This window comes from Acomys russatus, chromosome 5, assembly GCF_903995435.1.
Source record: "Acomys russatus chromosome 5, mAcoRus1.1, whole genome shotgun sequence".
Lineage (NCBI taxonomy): Eukaryota > Metazoa > Chordata > Mammalia > Rodentia > Muridae > Acomys > Acomys russatus.
Genome location: NC_067141.1, coordinates 71,545,882 through 71,565,805, shown reverse-complemented (window position 1 = coordinate 71,565,805; position 19,924 = coordinate 71,545,882). Strand labels below are relative to the sequence as shown.

The 19,924-nt window shown below is 41.6% G+C and overlaps 1 protein-coding gene across 1 annotated transcript; it reads right to left on the bottom strand.

Annotated features, from left to right (window-relative positions):
- Positions 1-17,627: 17,627 nt before the first annotated feature.
- LOC127189705 (NADH dehydrogenase [ubiquinone] 1 alpha subcomplex subunit 7-like) lies at positions 17,628-18,024 on the bottom strand. Its single transcript, XM_051146765.1, has one exon. It carries the CDS (start codon positions 18,022-18,024, stop codon positions 17,683-17,685), a length of 342 nt encoding a protein of 113 aa, XP_051002722.1. The 3' UTR covers positions 17,628-17,682.
- Positions 18,025-19,924: the final 1,900 nt, after the last annotated feature.

The window sequence follows — 19,924 nt, the reverse complement described above, 5'->3', positions numbered from 1 at the left end:
ACTCCACCCAACGAGGGATCAGGACAGATGCTGGGACTTGCTGCTGGACTCTGCGTGTAACACTAAGAGTGGAATGGAAGAAGAGGGGGATGGAAGGACCCAGAGGGTTCAGGGGCTGCACAAGGAGACCATCAAGGCTGGTAGACTCAGGGAGGCCTGCACTATCTGCTGCACCAACCAAGGACAATGCATGCAGTAAACCTAGACCCCTTGTTCAGATCTCACCAACGGACAGCTCATTCTCCACAACTGTGTGGAGAGTGGGGACTGCCTCTGACATGAACTCCGGTGCCCCCAATTTGATTATGTTCCCTTGGTAGGGAAGCCTGGTGGCACACAGAGGAAGGGGAAGCAGGCTATCTGGATGAAACCTGATAGGCTGTGATTGTATGGTGGGGGAGGAGGTCCCCTTATGTCAGAGGTCTAGAGGAGGGGAATAGGACAGAAGAGGGAGGGAGGGTGAGAATGGGAAGCTACAAGCAAGGGGATAACATTTGGCATGTAATCTGAATAAATTAAAATAAATTTTTAAAAAAGCTCAAGCAAATTGGAGCTCAAGCAGAATATAGAAATTTGTGTTCCTAATGTACTGCCATGAAGGATATTTACAACGTTGTTGTATTGAATTTGCCAAATCACATAACCACCCGAGATGGTTTCTCAGCATAATACAGTATGGAGGAGAGTATGGGAGGGAGGAATGGAAACTGGTGATTTCCTCAACTATCCAGAACAAAATATAGGGGGCATTGCCTAGAAAACTAAGGGACACATGATGCTAAAATAAAACCTGAGCATTAAGTTCCCAAAGCCACCTAGAAACTTCGGGAATAGTTGTGACATGGGGTTTCAACTACCCCATGAAGTAGTCCTAATGCCTAGGACTAACGAGAGACAGAAAAGAGCATCCAAAACCCACAAGATTAAACAGAATCAAACAGGGGATAAAAAGCAAGATTTGGGTTCTCTCCCTTTACAGACAACGCTCATCTCTCATCCCAGATGAGCCTACGCTTTCTCATCTTTTCAGCCAGGGAGTCTCATATTTTCAGAAGTGTGTCATCTTTGTTCCATGACCATGTGTAACGTTGTTCTACACACGCCCAATATGAGACACTAATCTTGTGTTAGTTAAGACCTCACAGTACAGGGGCTTTGTGTACAGCATGAAGTCTCTCTCCTTTCTAAGTAGAGGAGACCATCTGGTGACCATGCTGCCGTAGTCTCCCTGGCATTGACTTTCTTCATAACAATAATACCTTAGAGGAATGCTACTCACAAAATACCCTCAAATGCTAACTTGCTTGATCATAGGAAAATTACGAGGATGAAATTATCCCTGTTCTGAGATTAAGAGAACAAGTCAAAGTAAAGGTGAGCAACTTCTTAATTTCACATATTCAGTAGCTGGGGGTGAGATGAGGTGTCTCAGCTGCAAAGGCGAGCTTGGTTTTTGTCTGTTTTATGCACAGAGTGTCTGTCCAATATTAATCTTTTAAAAAAGCAGTTGTGAAGTGGAAAGCATATGAACAATGGCAAGAAATTATTTCTAAAGTGTCCTGGAGCTTACCCCTGAGAGACTCCGGGCCAAGGAGAGAGGTGAGTGCGCCAATTTTGCTGAGGTCTTGGGCATGTCTTATTTAGAGTTGAAGATGCAATTTTGTCCTCAGAATTAGCAATATTTCAAAATTCCAACACTGGAGGCAACCAGGAAATTACATAGGAATGCACCATGGGATAGGAGATTGCTTTCTGATCCTGCAGGCATTTGTTTTATGTGCTGACACAAGGACATTTGATTACTCTCTTAGCTGTCTTATGAGGAATAGGTGTAAATGCTAATGTGCACGAGACATTACCATAACCGTGGGAACAAATTTCACGCCATCAAGTCCTGTGGGCATGTGTTCTGTATCACTGCAGCCAGTCTGCTGTTGGTAGCCAGACTATCAGGGTCTGGCCTCTGAAAGACCTGGGGGTCAGAATTCATGAGCTGCAACCTGTTAGCAGAGTCATAGTTTATTCTTAAAATTTACTGTTAGAGACAACATGAAATGTGTTTCTTACGGGGGGGAGAGCTATTCCAGAAGAAAAAAATAAATCCTAAAGTTTAATGAGGGAGCGGCTGAGGGAAGTCACATGTGAATTCTCCTGTAACAAAGTGCTTGGGGTCCTTTTAGCTTGTCATGGTGAAGACAGTAGGAACAGTTCTGTGTGTATTTAACTTCCCTGAGGCTCAGTGTTTTGGAGCACCTGCTGTGTGCCTGGCACCGAAGTAAACACTTCGCACACATGAGTCCCCATCATCACCTTGTGACTGAGCTAGCTCCTTTGATGGGTTCATGTTGGTTTGAGACATCATAATACATATATGTTTTATTTATAAATTATCACCTCTTACACATAAAATAAATGTAGAGTGAGTATATTATTGTGTAAAAAGCCTTAGTCTTGGGGAATAGTCCAGAGGTGGAGATAAAAATGATGTTAATGGGTGGGGAAGGGGCTCACAAGTCCCACCTCTAGCTGAGAATTGTTAGGAATCGATGCCTGTTTGGGGAAGGAGAGTCCGTTGTATTCTGGGATGTGGCCTCTTGTAGGTTGCCCAGGTTTCACAGATGGCCCTACACTCTTGCACACACAGGCACCACCAACTGGACTCAGTGGGCTGTTAATAAAAGAGAGAATGTGAGGTTTGGAGATTGACAGAAAGGAGGAAAAAGTTAGAGTGCAGGGAGCTGAGACAAATAGGATCAAAAGACATCATCTAAATGTATGAAATTCTCATACATCAGTAAGAATTTAAAAACTACGCTGAATCCAGGAGGAGAGATAAATTTCTGACTCTAAGGCAAAGAGGAACCCCGTGGGTCATTGGAACTTTTCTCATCTAACACTTCACAGTCATTGTAGACTCAGGCTGTGGCACACAGACAGCACAGTGGGTAAAACAATAGGTTTCAGTGTTACCCACGCTTGACTTGCCATAGCCAATGACTATCTTCCCTGACATGGCCAACAAGAGTCTGGAGAGTGGAACCTGGTGAGGGAGGAGAGAGAGTATTGTAGAAGATCCAGTTATAGGCAGCTCATGTGGAGAACTTACCCAGACACAGTCAGGCAGGGATAGGCAACCTCTAGAATCTGGCAAAACTAAGGGAATGGGCCCAGCAGAAGGAAATGAAGACCCACTAATGCATGAATTTCAGGTGGATGGATCCATGGCAGAAGAATGAGAAGTTTAATTTCCACGTTATTGAAGAGGCACTGAGTTTCAGCAGGAGTGGAAAGCTAACACACCTGGTTGTAGAGATAAATGTCCCCTCCTTTCAATAATATATACACCAACATTCATTTGTAGGTTTTGTACTCAGAATATAATTTCCTCCCATTTCAATGGCATATCCACTAGTCCCTGGATGTATAAAAGCAATTCCTCCTGTCCTTTTTAGTGCCCTATCTCTAGGATCCTCGTATCTAATCATATTTTCCCCTCTGCTTAACCTTTAGAGGTTTGTTTCTACAGGATTTCTACCAAATATACCTTAATGATTTCTGTTCATGTCAAACTCCCTGTTATCCCACAGGTTCTTTCATGGTGTCCCTGGAAACAGGGTCTGGATAATTAGCAATCACATTATTTGCTTCACCACTCTAAAATGTCATAAAATTATCTTGCAGCTAAATGAGCCTAAAAGAGATGATGCAAGTAGGCTATTTAAAGCCCTAACTAAGAGAGTTTTTGCATTATTCTGAACTTCGGTTACTAAGTGAAGATAATTTTTAAAGCTGTGATTAAAGATACATTTAAATTGGAATGTACTTAAAAGGTGAGACAGAGCTTGTGAAATTTCATCTGACTAAATGTACCCGGTGGGATGAAACGTTGTCTGTGATGGTGTGGTTTATGGTGTCTGTACTGTGCAGGAAGGAACAATGACAAAGCCTGCAGCTCAGTGCATTGAAATTGATTTAAGTTCCTTTTCATTGGAATATACATTTATGACAGCTGCCACCAGCTTAATTTTCTAATTTATTCAAGCATGCACAGAGCTGCTTGACTTTTGTTTTAAGGAAAGTTCCAGTAATTTAAGTTGCTTGCAATTACTTTTCCTTGGGAAAGTCTGAAGTACCTGGAGTTGTTCATCCAGGAGGAGAAAAGGCCTGGATTATTCTAGGTGAAAGACAATTAGCTTCCAGAGGCATCTTCAGTGAGATGCCAGCATCAGAAATACTGATGTGTGTGTGTGATGCTGAAGAGAAAAAAAAAACCCTGAGTTTTGTCCATGTTAAGCAAGAGCTCTCCCAATGCACCGTGCCCTCAACATCCAAGGGATCTTAGAATAAACACTGATACCCCTCATCCTATGCGGCTACTGTGATTACAAATGGGATATTGGTTTCAGGCTGTGGTTTATCAAGGCACAGTCAAAGATTTGTATGTGTCTCTGGTGTAAGGAACATTTGGGAAGTAAGTGTATTTTACACAGAAAAGAAGAAAAACTGGTAGAAGATGACAGCTAAATTCAAGCATCCGAAGGGACAGCGTGTGGAGAAAGTGGTTGACCTGCTTCTGTTTTTTCTGGAAGGGACAGAAGGGTTTGGTGATTGGAGCTATGCTGAGGTTGATCTGGGGACAGAGCAGCTTGAAGATGGAGATGATGAGCCTTCCTTAGAGCTATGAAGACATCTCCAAGAACTTGCAGGTTCTTGTTCAACATTGATATTCCATGCTTTATGATGCTGTCATGTGTTGCTAGGTCAAACATTAGAGTCCCAGTGTCAACCCTCCCCCCCCCTTTCCCACCCTCTGCCAACTTCTGTGCCAAATGGGATCAGGTTGTGCATTTGCAGATACTAAGGAGTCTAGGCATCTCTCCCGTAGCCTGATCCAAAAGTCCTGAGGGACAGTTATGTGGCCACAGGATATAGATGTTGACCGTATGCTACCATCAATCCCCTCCCTTCCTTGCACCACTGGGGAACTGCCTTATATGGCATGGGTGGGGCCTCAGCATTCTTCTTAAGACCACACCTACACATTTCTGTGGGCTCACAGATGAAGCTCTTTCTTCTGTAATCTCTTTGTTCTCAGTTCAAACTTAGCCAGCATGAGGGCTGTAAAGGGCGTTTTTGCCTTGCAGTTGTGTAGTTGTTAGGCTCAAGGATCACTTCCAGATTGTGAGACTTTTCCTATCTAATTTATTTTTTTACTTTTATTTTTTATTTTATTAATTTATTCATATTACATCTCAATGGTTATCCCATCTCCTGTATCCTCCCATTCCTCCCTCCCTCCCATGTTTCCCTCACTCCCCTCCCCTATAACTGTCATATCTATTTTCTTATTTTGGTGTTGTCTCTGTGTATACACTTATGTGTGTCAAAGTGCATGTGTCTAGACCAGAGGACAACCTCAGCTGTCATTCTTTAGGTGCAGTCCACATTGAGTCCTGAAACCATCTCTTATGGCCTGGACCATGCCAAGAATGAGAGGCTGGCTGTCTAGTGATCCTCAGATGCATTTTTCTTTGCCTCCTGGGTGTTGAGATTGCATGGTTTTGCCACCCCGTCTTCATTTTAATGTAGGCTTTGAGGATGCAATTCATGTCCATATTCCTGCAAGACATGCGCATTCCTGACTGTGCCATCCTCCATCCCACATGTCTTTCTATCTTTCTCTGGTTTCCTGCTTCTCTCTTCACATAAGTACCACTCAAAGATAATCAGCTTCCTGCTGGCATAAGGTTACTGCGCAATTCAAATGCTGATTTCGGTATCACCCATATCTGGTTGCAAGCCTTGTTCTGAAAATCTCCTCTCTCAATGTTGCATAAACTCTGTTACCCAGCTGTCTCCTTGTATGCCAATAAATCAGCTTATAGCCAATCACCAAGCAGGGGAGAGAATAGGGCTGGACTTCCTGCCAGTCAGGGGAGGAGGAGTTTGAAGAGGAAACAGGGCATTCAGTCACATGAAGAGGCGCAGGAGAGATGAAGAAGATTCAGTTGGAGCAAAGAAATAACTACACAGCAAGTAACTTGGGGATTTTGTCAAAGATGGAGTCAGGATAACATAGAAGGTTAAGAACAGACTTAACTGCTCAAGATTGTGTTGTATAGCCTTATAAACAAATTTAAGAGTCTCAATTATTTGTATGATATCTGGGTTAAGAAAGAAATGAAGAGAAACAAACACAGGTTATATAAAAATAACTTTAACAAATAGTTCCCTTCTGCAGGAACTATTGAACCCAGGTTTCAGTTTTTCATCTTTCTAAGAAGCAGCTTCCTGATACCCTTCTTGCTGGGAAAATGGCACCTGGGAGCTACCACTGTTCTTTAAGGTCTAAAATGTGACTGCATGGGACTCCCCTTCCACCTTCCAGGTAATTACTGTTCCCACCCTCCCCTTCTATTGCCCATCTCTAGAGGCAAGAGTTCCGAGTGTCCCTCTGTGACTCCTTTTATTTATTTATTTATTTATTTATTTTTTATTAATTTATTCTTTTTACATCTTAATGTTTATCCCATCCCTTGTATCCTCCCATTCCCCCCCCCCCCATTTTCCCATTATTCCCCTCCCCTATGACTGTTCCTGAGGGGGATTACTTTTTTTGTTTGTTTGTTTGTTTTGTTTTTTTTTAACCTGTTGCATAACACAACTGTATACCTAATTAAATGTTATTTGACCTACCTTTTTAATGCTGGTAGTATTTTTTTAGTTCCTGCATTTCTCAATAACACTGTTGGCTGCCTTCATTACTCCCTTATATTAAAATGCTCCTTTAAAGTGTTAGAGATGAGAAATACCGGGGAAAGAGAAAGGCTACCCTCTGTCCAGATACAGACCAACCACAGCTTGATGAGTGGCTCAGGCTTGGATGTGACATCATTAGCCACAATAAAATAGTAGAATGTGATATGAAAGTGTTTTTCAGGAATTATAAAGTCATAATGATTAAATATCAAGAAAGAACGTATGGATAAAAGGATTTAAGAAAAATAAGACAAAATTCAGCCAGAAATGTCGAATAATTACCAAAAGGCTGACGAATCAAGGAATACATGAAAACAGCTACATGTCTATCATGTGGGCAGAAGACAATTCCTCCTGCAATGGACAGATCTGAGCAGCCATAAAACAAAAGAATAAAACCCACACCTGCCCTTCTGGTCCAAGCACCTGATCCTGTCAGGATTATCTGAATCCTGAGCTACAGGCTGGTGAAGGTTAAATACTGACTGCCTCTTAGCATGCAGTGAGTTATCAAGTAATTGTTTTGCTAAGCACACATCACATTGATATATAGTGTCTAATCACATTTAATGCTGAAGAAGTCATATTCCCATCTTAGAATGAAGAACTTGATGTTTTACATAGGTTGGTAATTGTCCAGGGTTTCTCGGCAGCTAAGGATGGAGCCAAGAATTGACCATTGGACATCCTGATACCAAAACCTTGCTCTATCACCTTCAACCACTCCTCCATGCCTTCTCTTCTGTTTTTGTTTGTTTGTTTGTTTTTTGTGAGGTTTGTCTTATTTACTTATTAATTTTTCTTACTATGCTCTGTAGACTACTATGGTTTTAAATTAAACTATTGATTTCAACGTAGACCAACCAACAGAGTTACACACATATCACATGACTTGAAGGAAGTCAGAGGCTGGAGCTGAGGCAGGAAGTGAGGTCATGGACTCCTCTGTGGGGAGAAGAGGAATGACTCAGGCAGAGCCTTCTTTACCTCATTGACCCTTCTGTCCTTTTGGTTCTTCCATGAGCTGCCTCTGAGGCTGGCAACCTGCTGTTCCAGCGTTAACCTCTGCCCTGGCTCCTTAGCAAGGAAAACCTCTTTCTTTAGAATCACTGTTACAAAAACCTTTTAGATATTTACACACACACACACACACACACACACACACACACACACACACACACTGGCCATTGGTTGACTTTTTCCATAGTTTTAAAAATAGTGGGAAGTTTTTACATTTATACTTCGAGTTTAAGAAAAGTCCAACCACGGCCAAAAGGCCAAGGCAGAAGGACGTCTGTGCTGTAGCTGCAGCTGTTGCTACTGCTTTGCCCTGTAGCTGTCAAGGTTCTGGAGGATGCACATGGTGTTCAAGTCCAAAGCAGTAGATGCTGCAAGGAGAGTACAATTCCTAACAGCCAACCTTTGTCTCTAGCCTGTAGCACGGAACGAAAAGTTGAGTGGTGAAAGAGAGTAAGGCGTGAACTCTTGGGGAAGCCAAGGTCTCATAGGCTGATTGAGCTGATCGCCACTTGCTGACTATGAACGCTTTAAAATTTGAAAGCTACAGTCTTAAAGACCTTTTATAGAAAAGGGGGCTGCGTGACCCAGTTGTAGCCAGTGAGGTGTAAGTGGAGGTGGGCCTTTTCTATTTATTTCTTTCCTCCTTCCTTCCTGCCGAGATGCAGAGATGAAGCTGGTGACATTGCAGTCTTCAGTGAGTCCTGGAGCGGCAGCAAGGAGGACAAAAGCCCACAGACTTCCGCTAGCAGAAAGAAAGGCAAATGTCGCGGTTCATGGATCCCTAATGACGTCACCGCTGAGTCCAGGCCTGGATGGCTGACAGCTGAACTGATTGGAAAACAGCTATTTACTTTTATTTTCTGCCTATGAGTGCGTGCCTGCATGTATGTAAGTGCACTATGCTCATGACTGGATCTGGAGAGGCCAGGATGTGTCAGATCAGCCAGAACTGATTTGCAGTTAAGTGTGCCGAGTTACAGCTACCTTGTGAGAGCTGGGAACCAAATTCTGGGCCTGTGCAAGAGCAGCCGGTGCTCTTAACCACTGAGCATCTCTGCAGTCCCAAATCAGCTGCTTTTAATGTGAGAAAATGCCCTCCTTAATTGCTTAACCTGAAGTGTTTAGTTTTTAGTTACTTGTAGCCAGAAATGTTCCCAATAGCCTGGTATCTGAGAGTAATATTTATAACACTGCATGACATCAAGGTGGTTATTGCTTTTCTTTCTTTGAAAAACACTTGCATGTGCTTTTCTCAGTTTGTGACTGATTCAACTGGCAGGCTTTCCCTCTCCTAAGAGTGGCGATAACACACTCTCAGCCACCTGTTTCTGTTTTTCTGTGTGTTGTCAGCGCAGTGCTGGCACTCCAAACCGATCGGAAAAGTGTCAGATTCCTGGCATGTTTCATGGACTCAGGCTGCAGTTCTACAATCGATGAAGGCAGGAAACTCCTGTGTGGTGTAGTGGGATGAAGAGACGCCTCAAGGGAGGGGCAGACTTGGTGTTTACAAATCAGGATTCCGTCTCCAACACGCCATGCTGGTCTACGGAGAAACTGTCGGCCTCTGCTTACCCCTGCCTGTATCAAGATCTGATTTAATAAGGATCATGGATGGGATTTCGTCTACAAAATTTCACATATACTATTACAGCTGCTCATTGCAACGAGAGATGCAGTTGCCAGCATTAGGAGTTCTAATTGCTTTGTGCCGCCAACATTTCTTAAAACCGCTTATTGCTTTATTCTTAACCTGGGCAAGATATCTATTTGAATATGCACTCACACACATATACATACATATATGTACAATTTCTCATTTTTTGAGGTGCAATTCCTCACTCTAATGTGGTGGTTTTCAATTAGACATAGTTTTGTGCCTTCTTTCCTTCCTCTGGGAAGGTAATGTCCCCTCGGGGGACATTTGGCAATATCTGGGTTCATTTTTGGTTGTCACAATTGTGCGCAGTTCACAGATAAAAGTTAGGGCCTCTGCTCAATCTAGAATGCACAGCGCAGATCTCCCACCATCTCAGCGAAGGGCTCTCTGGCATCCTGTGTCCCCAGGTGTCAGCAGCGTTGCAGTCAGAAGGCCTGCTAGGGCTGCTCTAGTCCCTATTTTTATAACTCAGGACTCACAGAACACAATTGTTTTCTTGGTGGTTGTGAGCTCAGCTTATACCTACATTTACTGCAGTAGATTTTCCTCGGCAAATATGTGAATGTCTTCGGAAGTCCAGGCTAAAATAAGGTGTGAGGGTTGTGAAGGCTCACAGAGTGTGCAGCAGTGACCACTATGAGAACTGGGAGGGCCTTCGTGGACCCCATGGGACAACCAGCCTTTTGCCTCGGCTTGCCATCCACAGAGCCTGACACTCACTTTTCACTTGAAGTGTGTTTTGTTTTCCCTTGGCCAGGCTACAAGCTCCTGAGGACCAGGACCCACTTGCTGTCTCTCTAAGCCCTGGCCTACCGATCACCTTGCATTTGTAGGTTATTAGTGCGTCACTGTTGTAAAGCACGGGGCAGATGGAGCATGAACAATGCTTCCTGAATGAGTTCTGACTTGTCTGGCAGGAACTCCAGTGGATTGAGAAGTGTAAGTCAGGAGGAAAGACTGTAAGCTATGTAATACCATTTCCATATATTTCACTAAAATGGCCATAAGATGGAAGCTAAATTGTTTATTTGGATTATAAACTGCCTATTGCAAGAAAATGTATTTTGAGGTGAGATAGTTTCCTTTTTTTATTTAGACTGCTGGGCAGAGAAGTCAGGTGTTGAATTCTTCCTTCTCTTTCATAAATTTTAGCAAATTTGAAGAAAATAAGATCACGATGTATCAAATATGAGCTGAATATTTTTTTCTGTTCTTTCCCAGGTTAGGCACCAGCAGTATTTTGCCTCAGGATTAATCTCAACCTTATTTGTATTGTATATTTTGTGTTCTGGTTTTATTTATGTAAACTACCTATAAAATATTCTTCCTGGAATTTAAAACAACCAGTATTAATAATGAAGATACAGCTTAATAGGAGTGTCCTTGCCTCGCATGGATGAGGTTGTGGGTTGAATCCTCAGCACTAAAAAGAAAATCAGTATCGATACACAAAATATGTTGTTACATTCAGTTTAAGAGTATTGTACACATGGGAATTTTTAGCTTTTCAATTTTAGGATTAGAGATATATTTTCTATAATATTTTGTAAAAGAAATACATGAAAAACTAATTAAAAGAAAATTATTATTTCTGAAACATATATTTTGCTTAATGAATAATGTTGGCTTTTCTTGAAAGTAATTATTTTTTGAAATACTCAGATGAAAATGGAATGAACTTATGGGAATAATTGCAATATTGTTTGCATGCTTTATAGAATTGTCTTTATTTTTTTGTTTTAAGATAAAAACTCAAGATAATAAAAATTTGCTTCTGCCCAGTGAACCTCAGAGCCTTCAGGGCAGTCTACAAATAACACAGCAATAGGTAGCTTATTTCATCTGTCACTTGGTCAATTCTAATCATTCTAATCTTGTATGCTAGGCAGTATTCTAAATGTGTTTATTGCTAGAGTCATATTTGCTCTTATAATTTTTCATTTTCTTCCTTTGAGATAGCATCTCACAGAGCCAAGGCTGGCCTTGAACTCCCAAGGACCACTTTGGATTTCTGGTCCTCTGATTTCATTTCCTATGGATTATAGGCAGACACCACCATATTTGGTTTATAATCCTTTTGTGAGTTTGTATTTGTGTGTGTGTATGTGTGTTTATGTGTGTGTGTGTGTGTGTGTGTGTGTGTGTGCATAAGCAAGCATACAGATGCTTGCATATATTATATAATGTGTGGACTCCATAGGAAAATGACACATGCCTTGTTATACCATTTTCTGCCTTCCCCCTACGACAGGGTCTCTTATGGAACTTATAGCTAGGCTGGTGGCCACCAGACTCCAGCAATCCTTCTGTCTGTTTCAATAGCACTGGGCATCAGGCCCTGCATGGCCATTTCTGGCTTTTTATGTAGGTTCTGGGATCTGAACTCAGATCCCTATGTTTGTATAGCAAGTGCTATCACCCACTGAACTATCTTTCCAGCCTCATAATCTTCTTTTTTCCTTTTTATTTTTTATATATACATTTATATTATTACACATATATACAACAAACTACCTATAATGAGAAGAACCATGAGACAATCAGGAATTATATAAATGTTACATTCATAGTGTTGTAGCTATTTGCAATTTTCCTTTTTAAACCAGGGGGGAAGTTCCTTCTTTTACCCTGTTGACAGTGTAGCTCACACTGGAGAACATTATGTTAACTAGAACATAACGGATGCACGGAAACAAATATTGTGTTGTAGTGGATGCAAACATGTTTTGTTTTGATATCAAGTGTGTGATGTGAAACAGACTTGTGTGAGTGTGTGTGGTAGTCGTCCACTGGAAACAGACTTGTGAGGGAACATGTGGTGTTTGTCCACTAGAAGAGGAACTGCCTCTGGCAGGGGCATGGCCTTCACTAACTGATAAGCATCCTAGTACAGACTATGAGAAGAAAAAAAAATATATATATATATATATGTATATATATATATATATATATATACATATATATATATATATATATATATATATATATATGCCCCAAACCAGAGGCTTGGCTTTTTGGTTTGGGGTTTGCTTCCTATTATCTGGCTGCTCATTGCTCTCCTTTGAGATGCTCCTAGAGAGAAATGCTCCAGAGAATGCTTCGAGGTTCCGGGTTCTGGCTCCTGCTCTGGATTCCTGCTGTTTAACGGGTCTGCTGGAGTCAAGACGATGAAGTGTGGAACCGCTCCCAGGAACTGAGTCTAAAAGATCTGCTTCTCCTGTCCCCATTAACCTTTTTTCTCTCCTATCTAGGGTAGCTGGGTTGGAAGGGAGGTGTAAGCATTAAAGAACCCCAAATAAAGTAGGTTTAAAAACGTTCAAAGCCTACACTGTATGATCTCAATTAAGTATGGACTCAGGAAATGACATCAAACACATAAAAAGAGGTGTGTGTGTGTGTGTGTGTGTGTGTGTGTGTGTGTATGTTTACTAGGAGTCTAAAGTGGGGGAAATAGACATTGCAAAAGGTATAAAGTTGCATGTTTTGGAGACCTCATGTATAGCATGGTGACCACAGGTAATAATATATTGTATGCTAGAAATACACTAAAAATAGACCTTTACTTAAACCAAATGCTAGTTGGCTGGTCCCACAAGTTCTGAGCCACCACTGCCCCAGTACGTTATGAAGGCAAGGTAGACTGTAGTAAAGGATTTTGTGGCTTGGCTGGTGCCTAGGCCATATTTCTCTTTCTGTAGCCTAGCGAGTAACTTCTCATGCCAAAGAGACCAGGACATAGGGATGAAGGCCCCTTCAACGAGCTGTATGGAAGTTATCCTTGACAGTGGGGCACACTGGCAGTTTTTAGAGAGCAGTCTTCTTGAGGCCCATGCCACAAGAGGGAGCAAATGCCCTCCCTATACTGTCTGCTTGGCCAGGAACTGGAGACTGGATAAACCAGAGGCCTAGAGTAGAACCAAACATGACTGGAAAAAAAAAATCAACGAACTGTTTCCTAATGATATTTTGCTATATTCAGAGTGGTTCCTTGTCCAGTGATCACCAGAGAAGCTTCATCCAGCAGCAGGTGGGTGTAGAGACACAGCCAGATGTTGTGCAGGGAGAAAGCCTAAGCCAGAGGTCTTCATAACGTCTCTCTCCTCAGACATCCAGGAAGAGGATGAGGAAAAAGTGTAGGAGTCAAAGTGGGTGGAGGACACCCAGAGAACGTGGCCCACTGAAACGACTAAGCAGGACTCACATGGGCTCAAAGAGATTAAATGACAACCACAGGGCCTGCATGGGGTCTGCACCAGCTCTCTGGGTATACGTTACGATTGTGAGCTTGATGTTTTTGTGGAGCGCCTAATAGTGAGAACAGGTGTATCTGTGACTCATTTGCCCGTTACTGATACTCTTTTCCTCCTATTGGGTTGCCTTGTGCAGCCTCAGTATGAGGGCTTTCACCTTGTCTTATTGTATCTTGTATTGTCCTGTTGTCGTTTAGAGGCCTGCTTTCCTCTCAAGGAGAAACCAAGGCGGAATATATCTTGGGGAGGGGGAAGGTAGCAAGGAAAGATTTGAGGGAGGGGATGGAGAGAAAACTTCAGTGGTGATGTAATATATGAGAAAAGAATAAAAATAAAAAAGAAAGAAATAAGGAGAGCTGGAGAGATGGCCTAGCGGTTAGGAGCACTGGCTGCTCTTCCAGAGGACCAGGGTTCAATTCTCAGCTCACAATGTCTGTAAGTCCAGCTCCAGGGGATCTGACACCCTCACACAGATATACACGCAGGCAAAACACCAATTCACATAAAATAAATAAATAAAAATAAATCATTAAAAAAGACTTTTTGGCATCCTTCATCTCAGAATCAAGCTCAGACTCATTACAGGTCACTGGTGAGCGTGGGAAGACACAGTGAAGACTGCTGCATTCTGGGACATGCTCACGTCTTAGAGTCCTACACAGACGTTTCATCTGGGGAGAAGCTATCTCAACAGTCAAAGAACTCTGTGCAAGTTCAGCATTTAGTATTAATTTCCATAATTCATTAATGAGACAGTAAGAACATTCAATGTTCTCTTTATAAAAATCCAGATCAGCAAAACCGTATAAATCACAATGCGTCTCGATTTAAACATCCTGTCACGTCATGAGCATCTATTCTGTCTTCAAAATACTGCCATTCTTAATAATTTTAGTAAAAGACTCTGGTTTTTACACAGCATAAGAACTGAAGCAAATCAGTCAGCTTTCCTGAGTTAAGAGGAAGACATTTTACAGTGAGCTGTTTTCCCGAGTCCAGTCTGCCATGCCCTTGTTGCGTGTTTGGCATGGCGAGTCACGGGTGAGCGCCCACGTGGTGTGACACTGAAGAGTTTTTGGAGAACAACTCAAACACTCTACTGCTTTCCCTTTCATTTGTTCCTGTTCCTGGCGAAGATTTCTTTAAATAATACCATCTTACTGACGAACACCATCTTTTGTCTTGAAACGTTGTCAGTCTAAGGATCCTAGCTGAGCTCCTAACAATGCTTGATGACATCTGGGGGATTCATAGAAAAGTACCAGATGGGCACTGGGTGCAGAGAAGTGACACAAATGAGAAAATTAGAAAAGCACATTTCCCCACAAACTGAACATCTGCTCATAGTGGCACGTAACAGACGGGATGTGTCATTTTCAAAGACAGATTTCTTTTCTAGCAACCAGGGTCATGGTGTTATTTTTGAATTGATTTTTAGGGAAGACAACTTTATTATAGCTTAAAATTGTGACACAACATTCATATATACTTTTGAAATATGGCATGGCAATTCCATACATGCATACAACGTGAAGTGATCAAATCAAGCTAACAAACACTTCCATCTTCTCAAACAACCATTTCTATGTGTTGGGACCTTTTACACAGTTCTGAGTGTGAAATCTGTGATTTAGTAGAGAACAGTTGTCTTAATACTATAGGAAATGAGAACACAATTTCTCCATTTTTTTTCTGTTTTGGTGCTTTTGTTGTAAACTCTGCTGTCCCTCTCTGCTATTTTCCAATTTCTAATGACTTTTTTTTTTTTTTTTAAACTACACTCATCTGGCAGATAAACTTTTTGCTTTCATGCAGAATGAGAACATGTGATATTTTTTTTCTGGTCTCTGGTCTTCCCTCACTTTCACTAATGTCTTCAGGAGTATTGTCTCAGATCATATTGCCTGTTGAGAATTCACTGCACAGGCATGAAGGCCCCTAGTAAATATGATGATATTTATTTCCTCTGGATTGCTTGATCACAAGGCAGTTCCAGTATATTATATTTACCATGATAGTCATACTAATTTATATATATATAGCAATGTTTAATAGACCACTTTCCCCATTGTCTTCACTAGTGTTTTAAATTTCCTTTAGTCTTTTTGGTAGTACCCATTCTACCTGGGTTGAGGTTACAGTCATTATGTCTCATTGTGATTACGGCTGTATTTGCCCAATGGTCAGTGGTGCTGAATATTTGTGTACTTGTTGGCCATTTGCATGCCTTCTTAAATGTCTGCTTAAGTCATTGCCTATTCTTTAATCATATTTCCAAAAATGTTTTGTGTTGACTGAGTTTAGGTACTAATCCCACGCAAGATTAATAGTTGGCAAATTTTCTCTCCCGTCTTGACTTATACTGTTGACTGTGCAGAAAATTAAGTTAGTTTAGTTTTGCTGCTGCCACCTGTGCCTTTAGGGCCTTTGCAAAAAAAATGTCTTTGGCTCCTCAGTGTTTTAAAATATCCCCTTATGTTTTGCTATAATAATTTTATAACCTCGGGTCTTGGACTTATTATTTTTAAAAATATATGTTGAGTTATTTTTGTGTGTGGTGTGAGATGGGGATTAGTTTTGTTCTTGTCTTATTTTCTTATATATCCATTTTTACTACCAGAATTTGTTGAAGAGCACATTCTTTAATATATCTTATCCTGGGCTTTGTAAAAAATAACTTGGCACAAAATCATCAGTTCTTTCCCATAATTTCTCTACAATGCATTTTCATGCCAATATTAATGTTATTATAGCTTTGTAGTATGGTTTGAAATCAGCACTGCAATGGTTTCAGCCCTCCCTTTTTCTTTCCTCCTCAGTAACATATTGGTTATGTAAGGTTATTTGCGTTTTCATATGAATTGATGATTTTTTATTTATGTAAAGACTGTCAGTGGTATTTTGATGAAGACTGTATTGACTCTGTAGATAACTTTTGATAATAGGGCATTGTAAACAACATTAACTTTTCTAACCCATGAACATAGGATAGATTTCCTTTCCGTTGTAGCCTCTATTTCTAACATCAATGTCTTACAGTTTTCATTGTAAAGTTCTTTCTCTTCTATGGGTTATTGATTCCTACAGTGTTAGGACACTGTTTTCTTGATTTTTAAATCAGAAAGTTTATTTTTAATAAATAAACACTACTGCTTTGCATGTTTAATTATGGTAAACAACTTTACTGAATTTTTTCTTCCTCCCAATTTGGATACCTTATCTTTCCTTTTCTTGTCTAGATGTGCTCATTAAGACTGCTTCAACTCATTGAACAAGACTGGCAAAAGTAAGCATCCTTGTTTTGTCCTAGACCTTAGCCAGGAAAATGTAGCTTGTCCAGCCTGTCTGTGGTATTTACAGCCCATGTAGACATCTATCCACAATAAATTCACCATCTGCCTCAAGTGTAATGCTCAAGTGTCACTCATCTTGGTTTTGATCCATTTATTTTATGTTTTTTTTTTTTTTTTTTTTTTTTTTTTTTTTTTTTTGGTTTTTTCGAGACAAGGTTTCTCTGTGTAGCCTTGGCCATCCTGGACTCATTTTGTAGACCAGGTATTTTATGTTTTTTGAATTGTATTTTTTATTATTATTTAATGAATTTATTCAGATTACAACTCAATTAATTGTTTTCCCCTCCCTTACATCCTCCCATTCCTCCCTCCCTCTTTCACCCTATTCTCCTCCCGTAGGTCTATGACCGAGGGGGACCTCCTCCCCCACTATATGGTCATAGCCTATCAAGTCTCATCTTGGTAGCCTGCTTATCCTTTCTCTGAGTGCCACCAGGCCTCCCCACCAAGGGGAAGTGATCCACTTATTTTAAAGGAGGGCAAGAGGCACCATGTTTCTGGTAACGTTTTTTTTTGGGGGGGGGGAGTACTGTGACACTATGTGTATTTGTTATAAGTTAGGTCACACTTTCCCCAGAGGGAATCCAAGGAGAAAAATCAGTCATGTGGCCCTGGGGACAAGGCGAGGTAGCCTAGGGCAGGGTCACAGGTACGGCTGGTCCTTCGACAGCTCCCACCTCTCTAAGGGAGGAGCCGGTGTCACTGCCTTTTTCTTGGTGGCTTTAACAGCAGAGCTCTCAGCTGTCTTGCCGGACACCAAGGCATTTTGTGAAGACATGATGATTGAAGGAGGCACAATTTCCCGCCGGCCATCACGAGTACAGTAGTAATTGTTGGACAGCTTGTGACTGGGGCCCACAAGGAGCTTAGGAGGTGGCTGGGTCCGCTTGACGATCTCCTGGTAGCGCAGCTGCAGCTTCGCCTGCAGGTCTTGCGGAGAAGCCCAGTTCCGCAGCTTCGGAATTATGCGAGTCTCGGACGCCATGTTTCTTCTGTTCCGACGTTCCTAGCAACTATTAATCCCCAGGTTTTTTTTTTGTTTGTTTGTTTGTTTGTTTTTTGTTTTTCTTAACATTTATATCTAAACAACACAGCGTGGTAGATAGGACCCTGAGTTTTGGGGATTTAGGAACCAGAAGGAGCTCTTCTCTTTACTAATTTTAGGATGCTGAATGAGGCCCAGTCCTTCTATTTAACAAATATGAATAAAGCCAGAATGCGCCTCACAGAACACTTGTAAAACAGGATCTTAGTTTTCAGGACTCAGAACTTTCTTACAAATGCTTGCTAGTATAAGACTCCATTTCAGTGGTGTGTTGCCGGTGCTTTAAGTCCAGTCAGACTCCAGAACTTAAAAGGGTATTTATATATATAAAAAAAACCCTATGTATTGTTAAAATAAGATGTGGACTCATTTGTGTTAGAATCTGTTTAACATTTCTCTTTTTGCTTTGAATACATCTTTTAAAAATTAGCTTGCAGTCCAGAAAGTATGTGCCCACAACACAACTTAAAAATGAGATGATCCTGATAGTTGTTTGTCTGCATCCCTCAGAATGAACATAGCTTGACTGACATCTTGCTGGGAAAGGGTGGGAACTGGGGTAGGAAGTAGTTGTAGCTTGCCTGAAATTGTGTTTTTCCTCTTGTGATTGTATAAGGCATTTTTGAGCTGGAAAACATCTCTCCTCCAGATGTGCACTGACCTGTGTTTCACCTGTGTTTATCCTGGCGGTGGCTGTGGTGTTAGGCAACGTTCTTAGAGTTGCCAGGTAGCCTCCCACCCACTCACCTGCTTCTCAGCCTTCCACACAGACTGGCTTTCCCCTCGGTAGGTACTGACTGTGCAGAGTCTCACAGGAAAGAGCTGGTCTGGAGCTGGGGGAGGATCAGGGGATGTTGGAGGTGCTGAGAGAAGACCACTCTGGAACACTACAGCCCGTGTGGACCCTGAGCACCGTGAAGTCCTCCACACCAGTGGATTTTAAACAGTTACCACAAATATCCCCTTTTTAGCCTTTGCTTGGGGTTAGGGGTTGGGGATAGGGTTTTTCACTCGAGTTCTGGGTAGGAAGGAAGTTAATGAAGCCTTGTGGTTTCCTCAGAAGTCAGGGGGGACGTTCCGCCTCTTTCCAACTGTCAGTGCTTCCACATGGCAACAATGCAATAAACCTTTTCCAAACCTCAAAACAAAACAAAACAAAAAAAAACTAGTTTGCAGTTTTTGGTTATAATGTTGACTAGAATTTCTGTGGTCCTCACCACTTGTAGGCATGGGTGAGCTTGTGTAATTAGTAGCAGCGTTGGCTAGGTATCTGCTCCCTCTGCTAAGTGAGAGCTCCTCCTCTTACGGTGCCCTGACTTCCTCACCCTCATCCTTCCCAAAAGTTCAGTGAATTAGCTCACTTAAGCTTTTCCATTCTCGCTTTCTAGCTTGACACAGAGCCCCATGAGGCTGACTTCTGTGCTTTTTCTACTCAGAGTCTGTGAGAATGGCATCTCCCCCTAGACTGTCACTGTTTTTCTTCCCTCATCTACAGATACACGAATACATTTATTTTTACCTGAGTCTCTCTCTGTAGGAGTAGGTGTGTGTGTGAGCGCGCACCTGAGGAAGTCACAGGCATCAGATGCTCTGGGTCTGAGTTTTAGGTAGTTGCGAGCCACTGGTGTGCATCCTGAGAACTGAATTCTGTCCTCTGCAGGAACAGCGTATGTTCTTAAGTGTGGAGCCATCTCTATACTTCCCACCCTACCATGTTTTCTTTACAAAAAATAAAAATTCACATTGTTTATGAAAACTGAGGAATTTATACCCATTTACAGCTCCTGGAAAGACAGCTTTTTCTTTCATTCCACTGTCTCCTCCTGTCTTGTCTGGATCA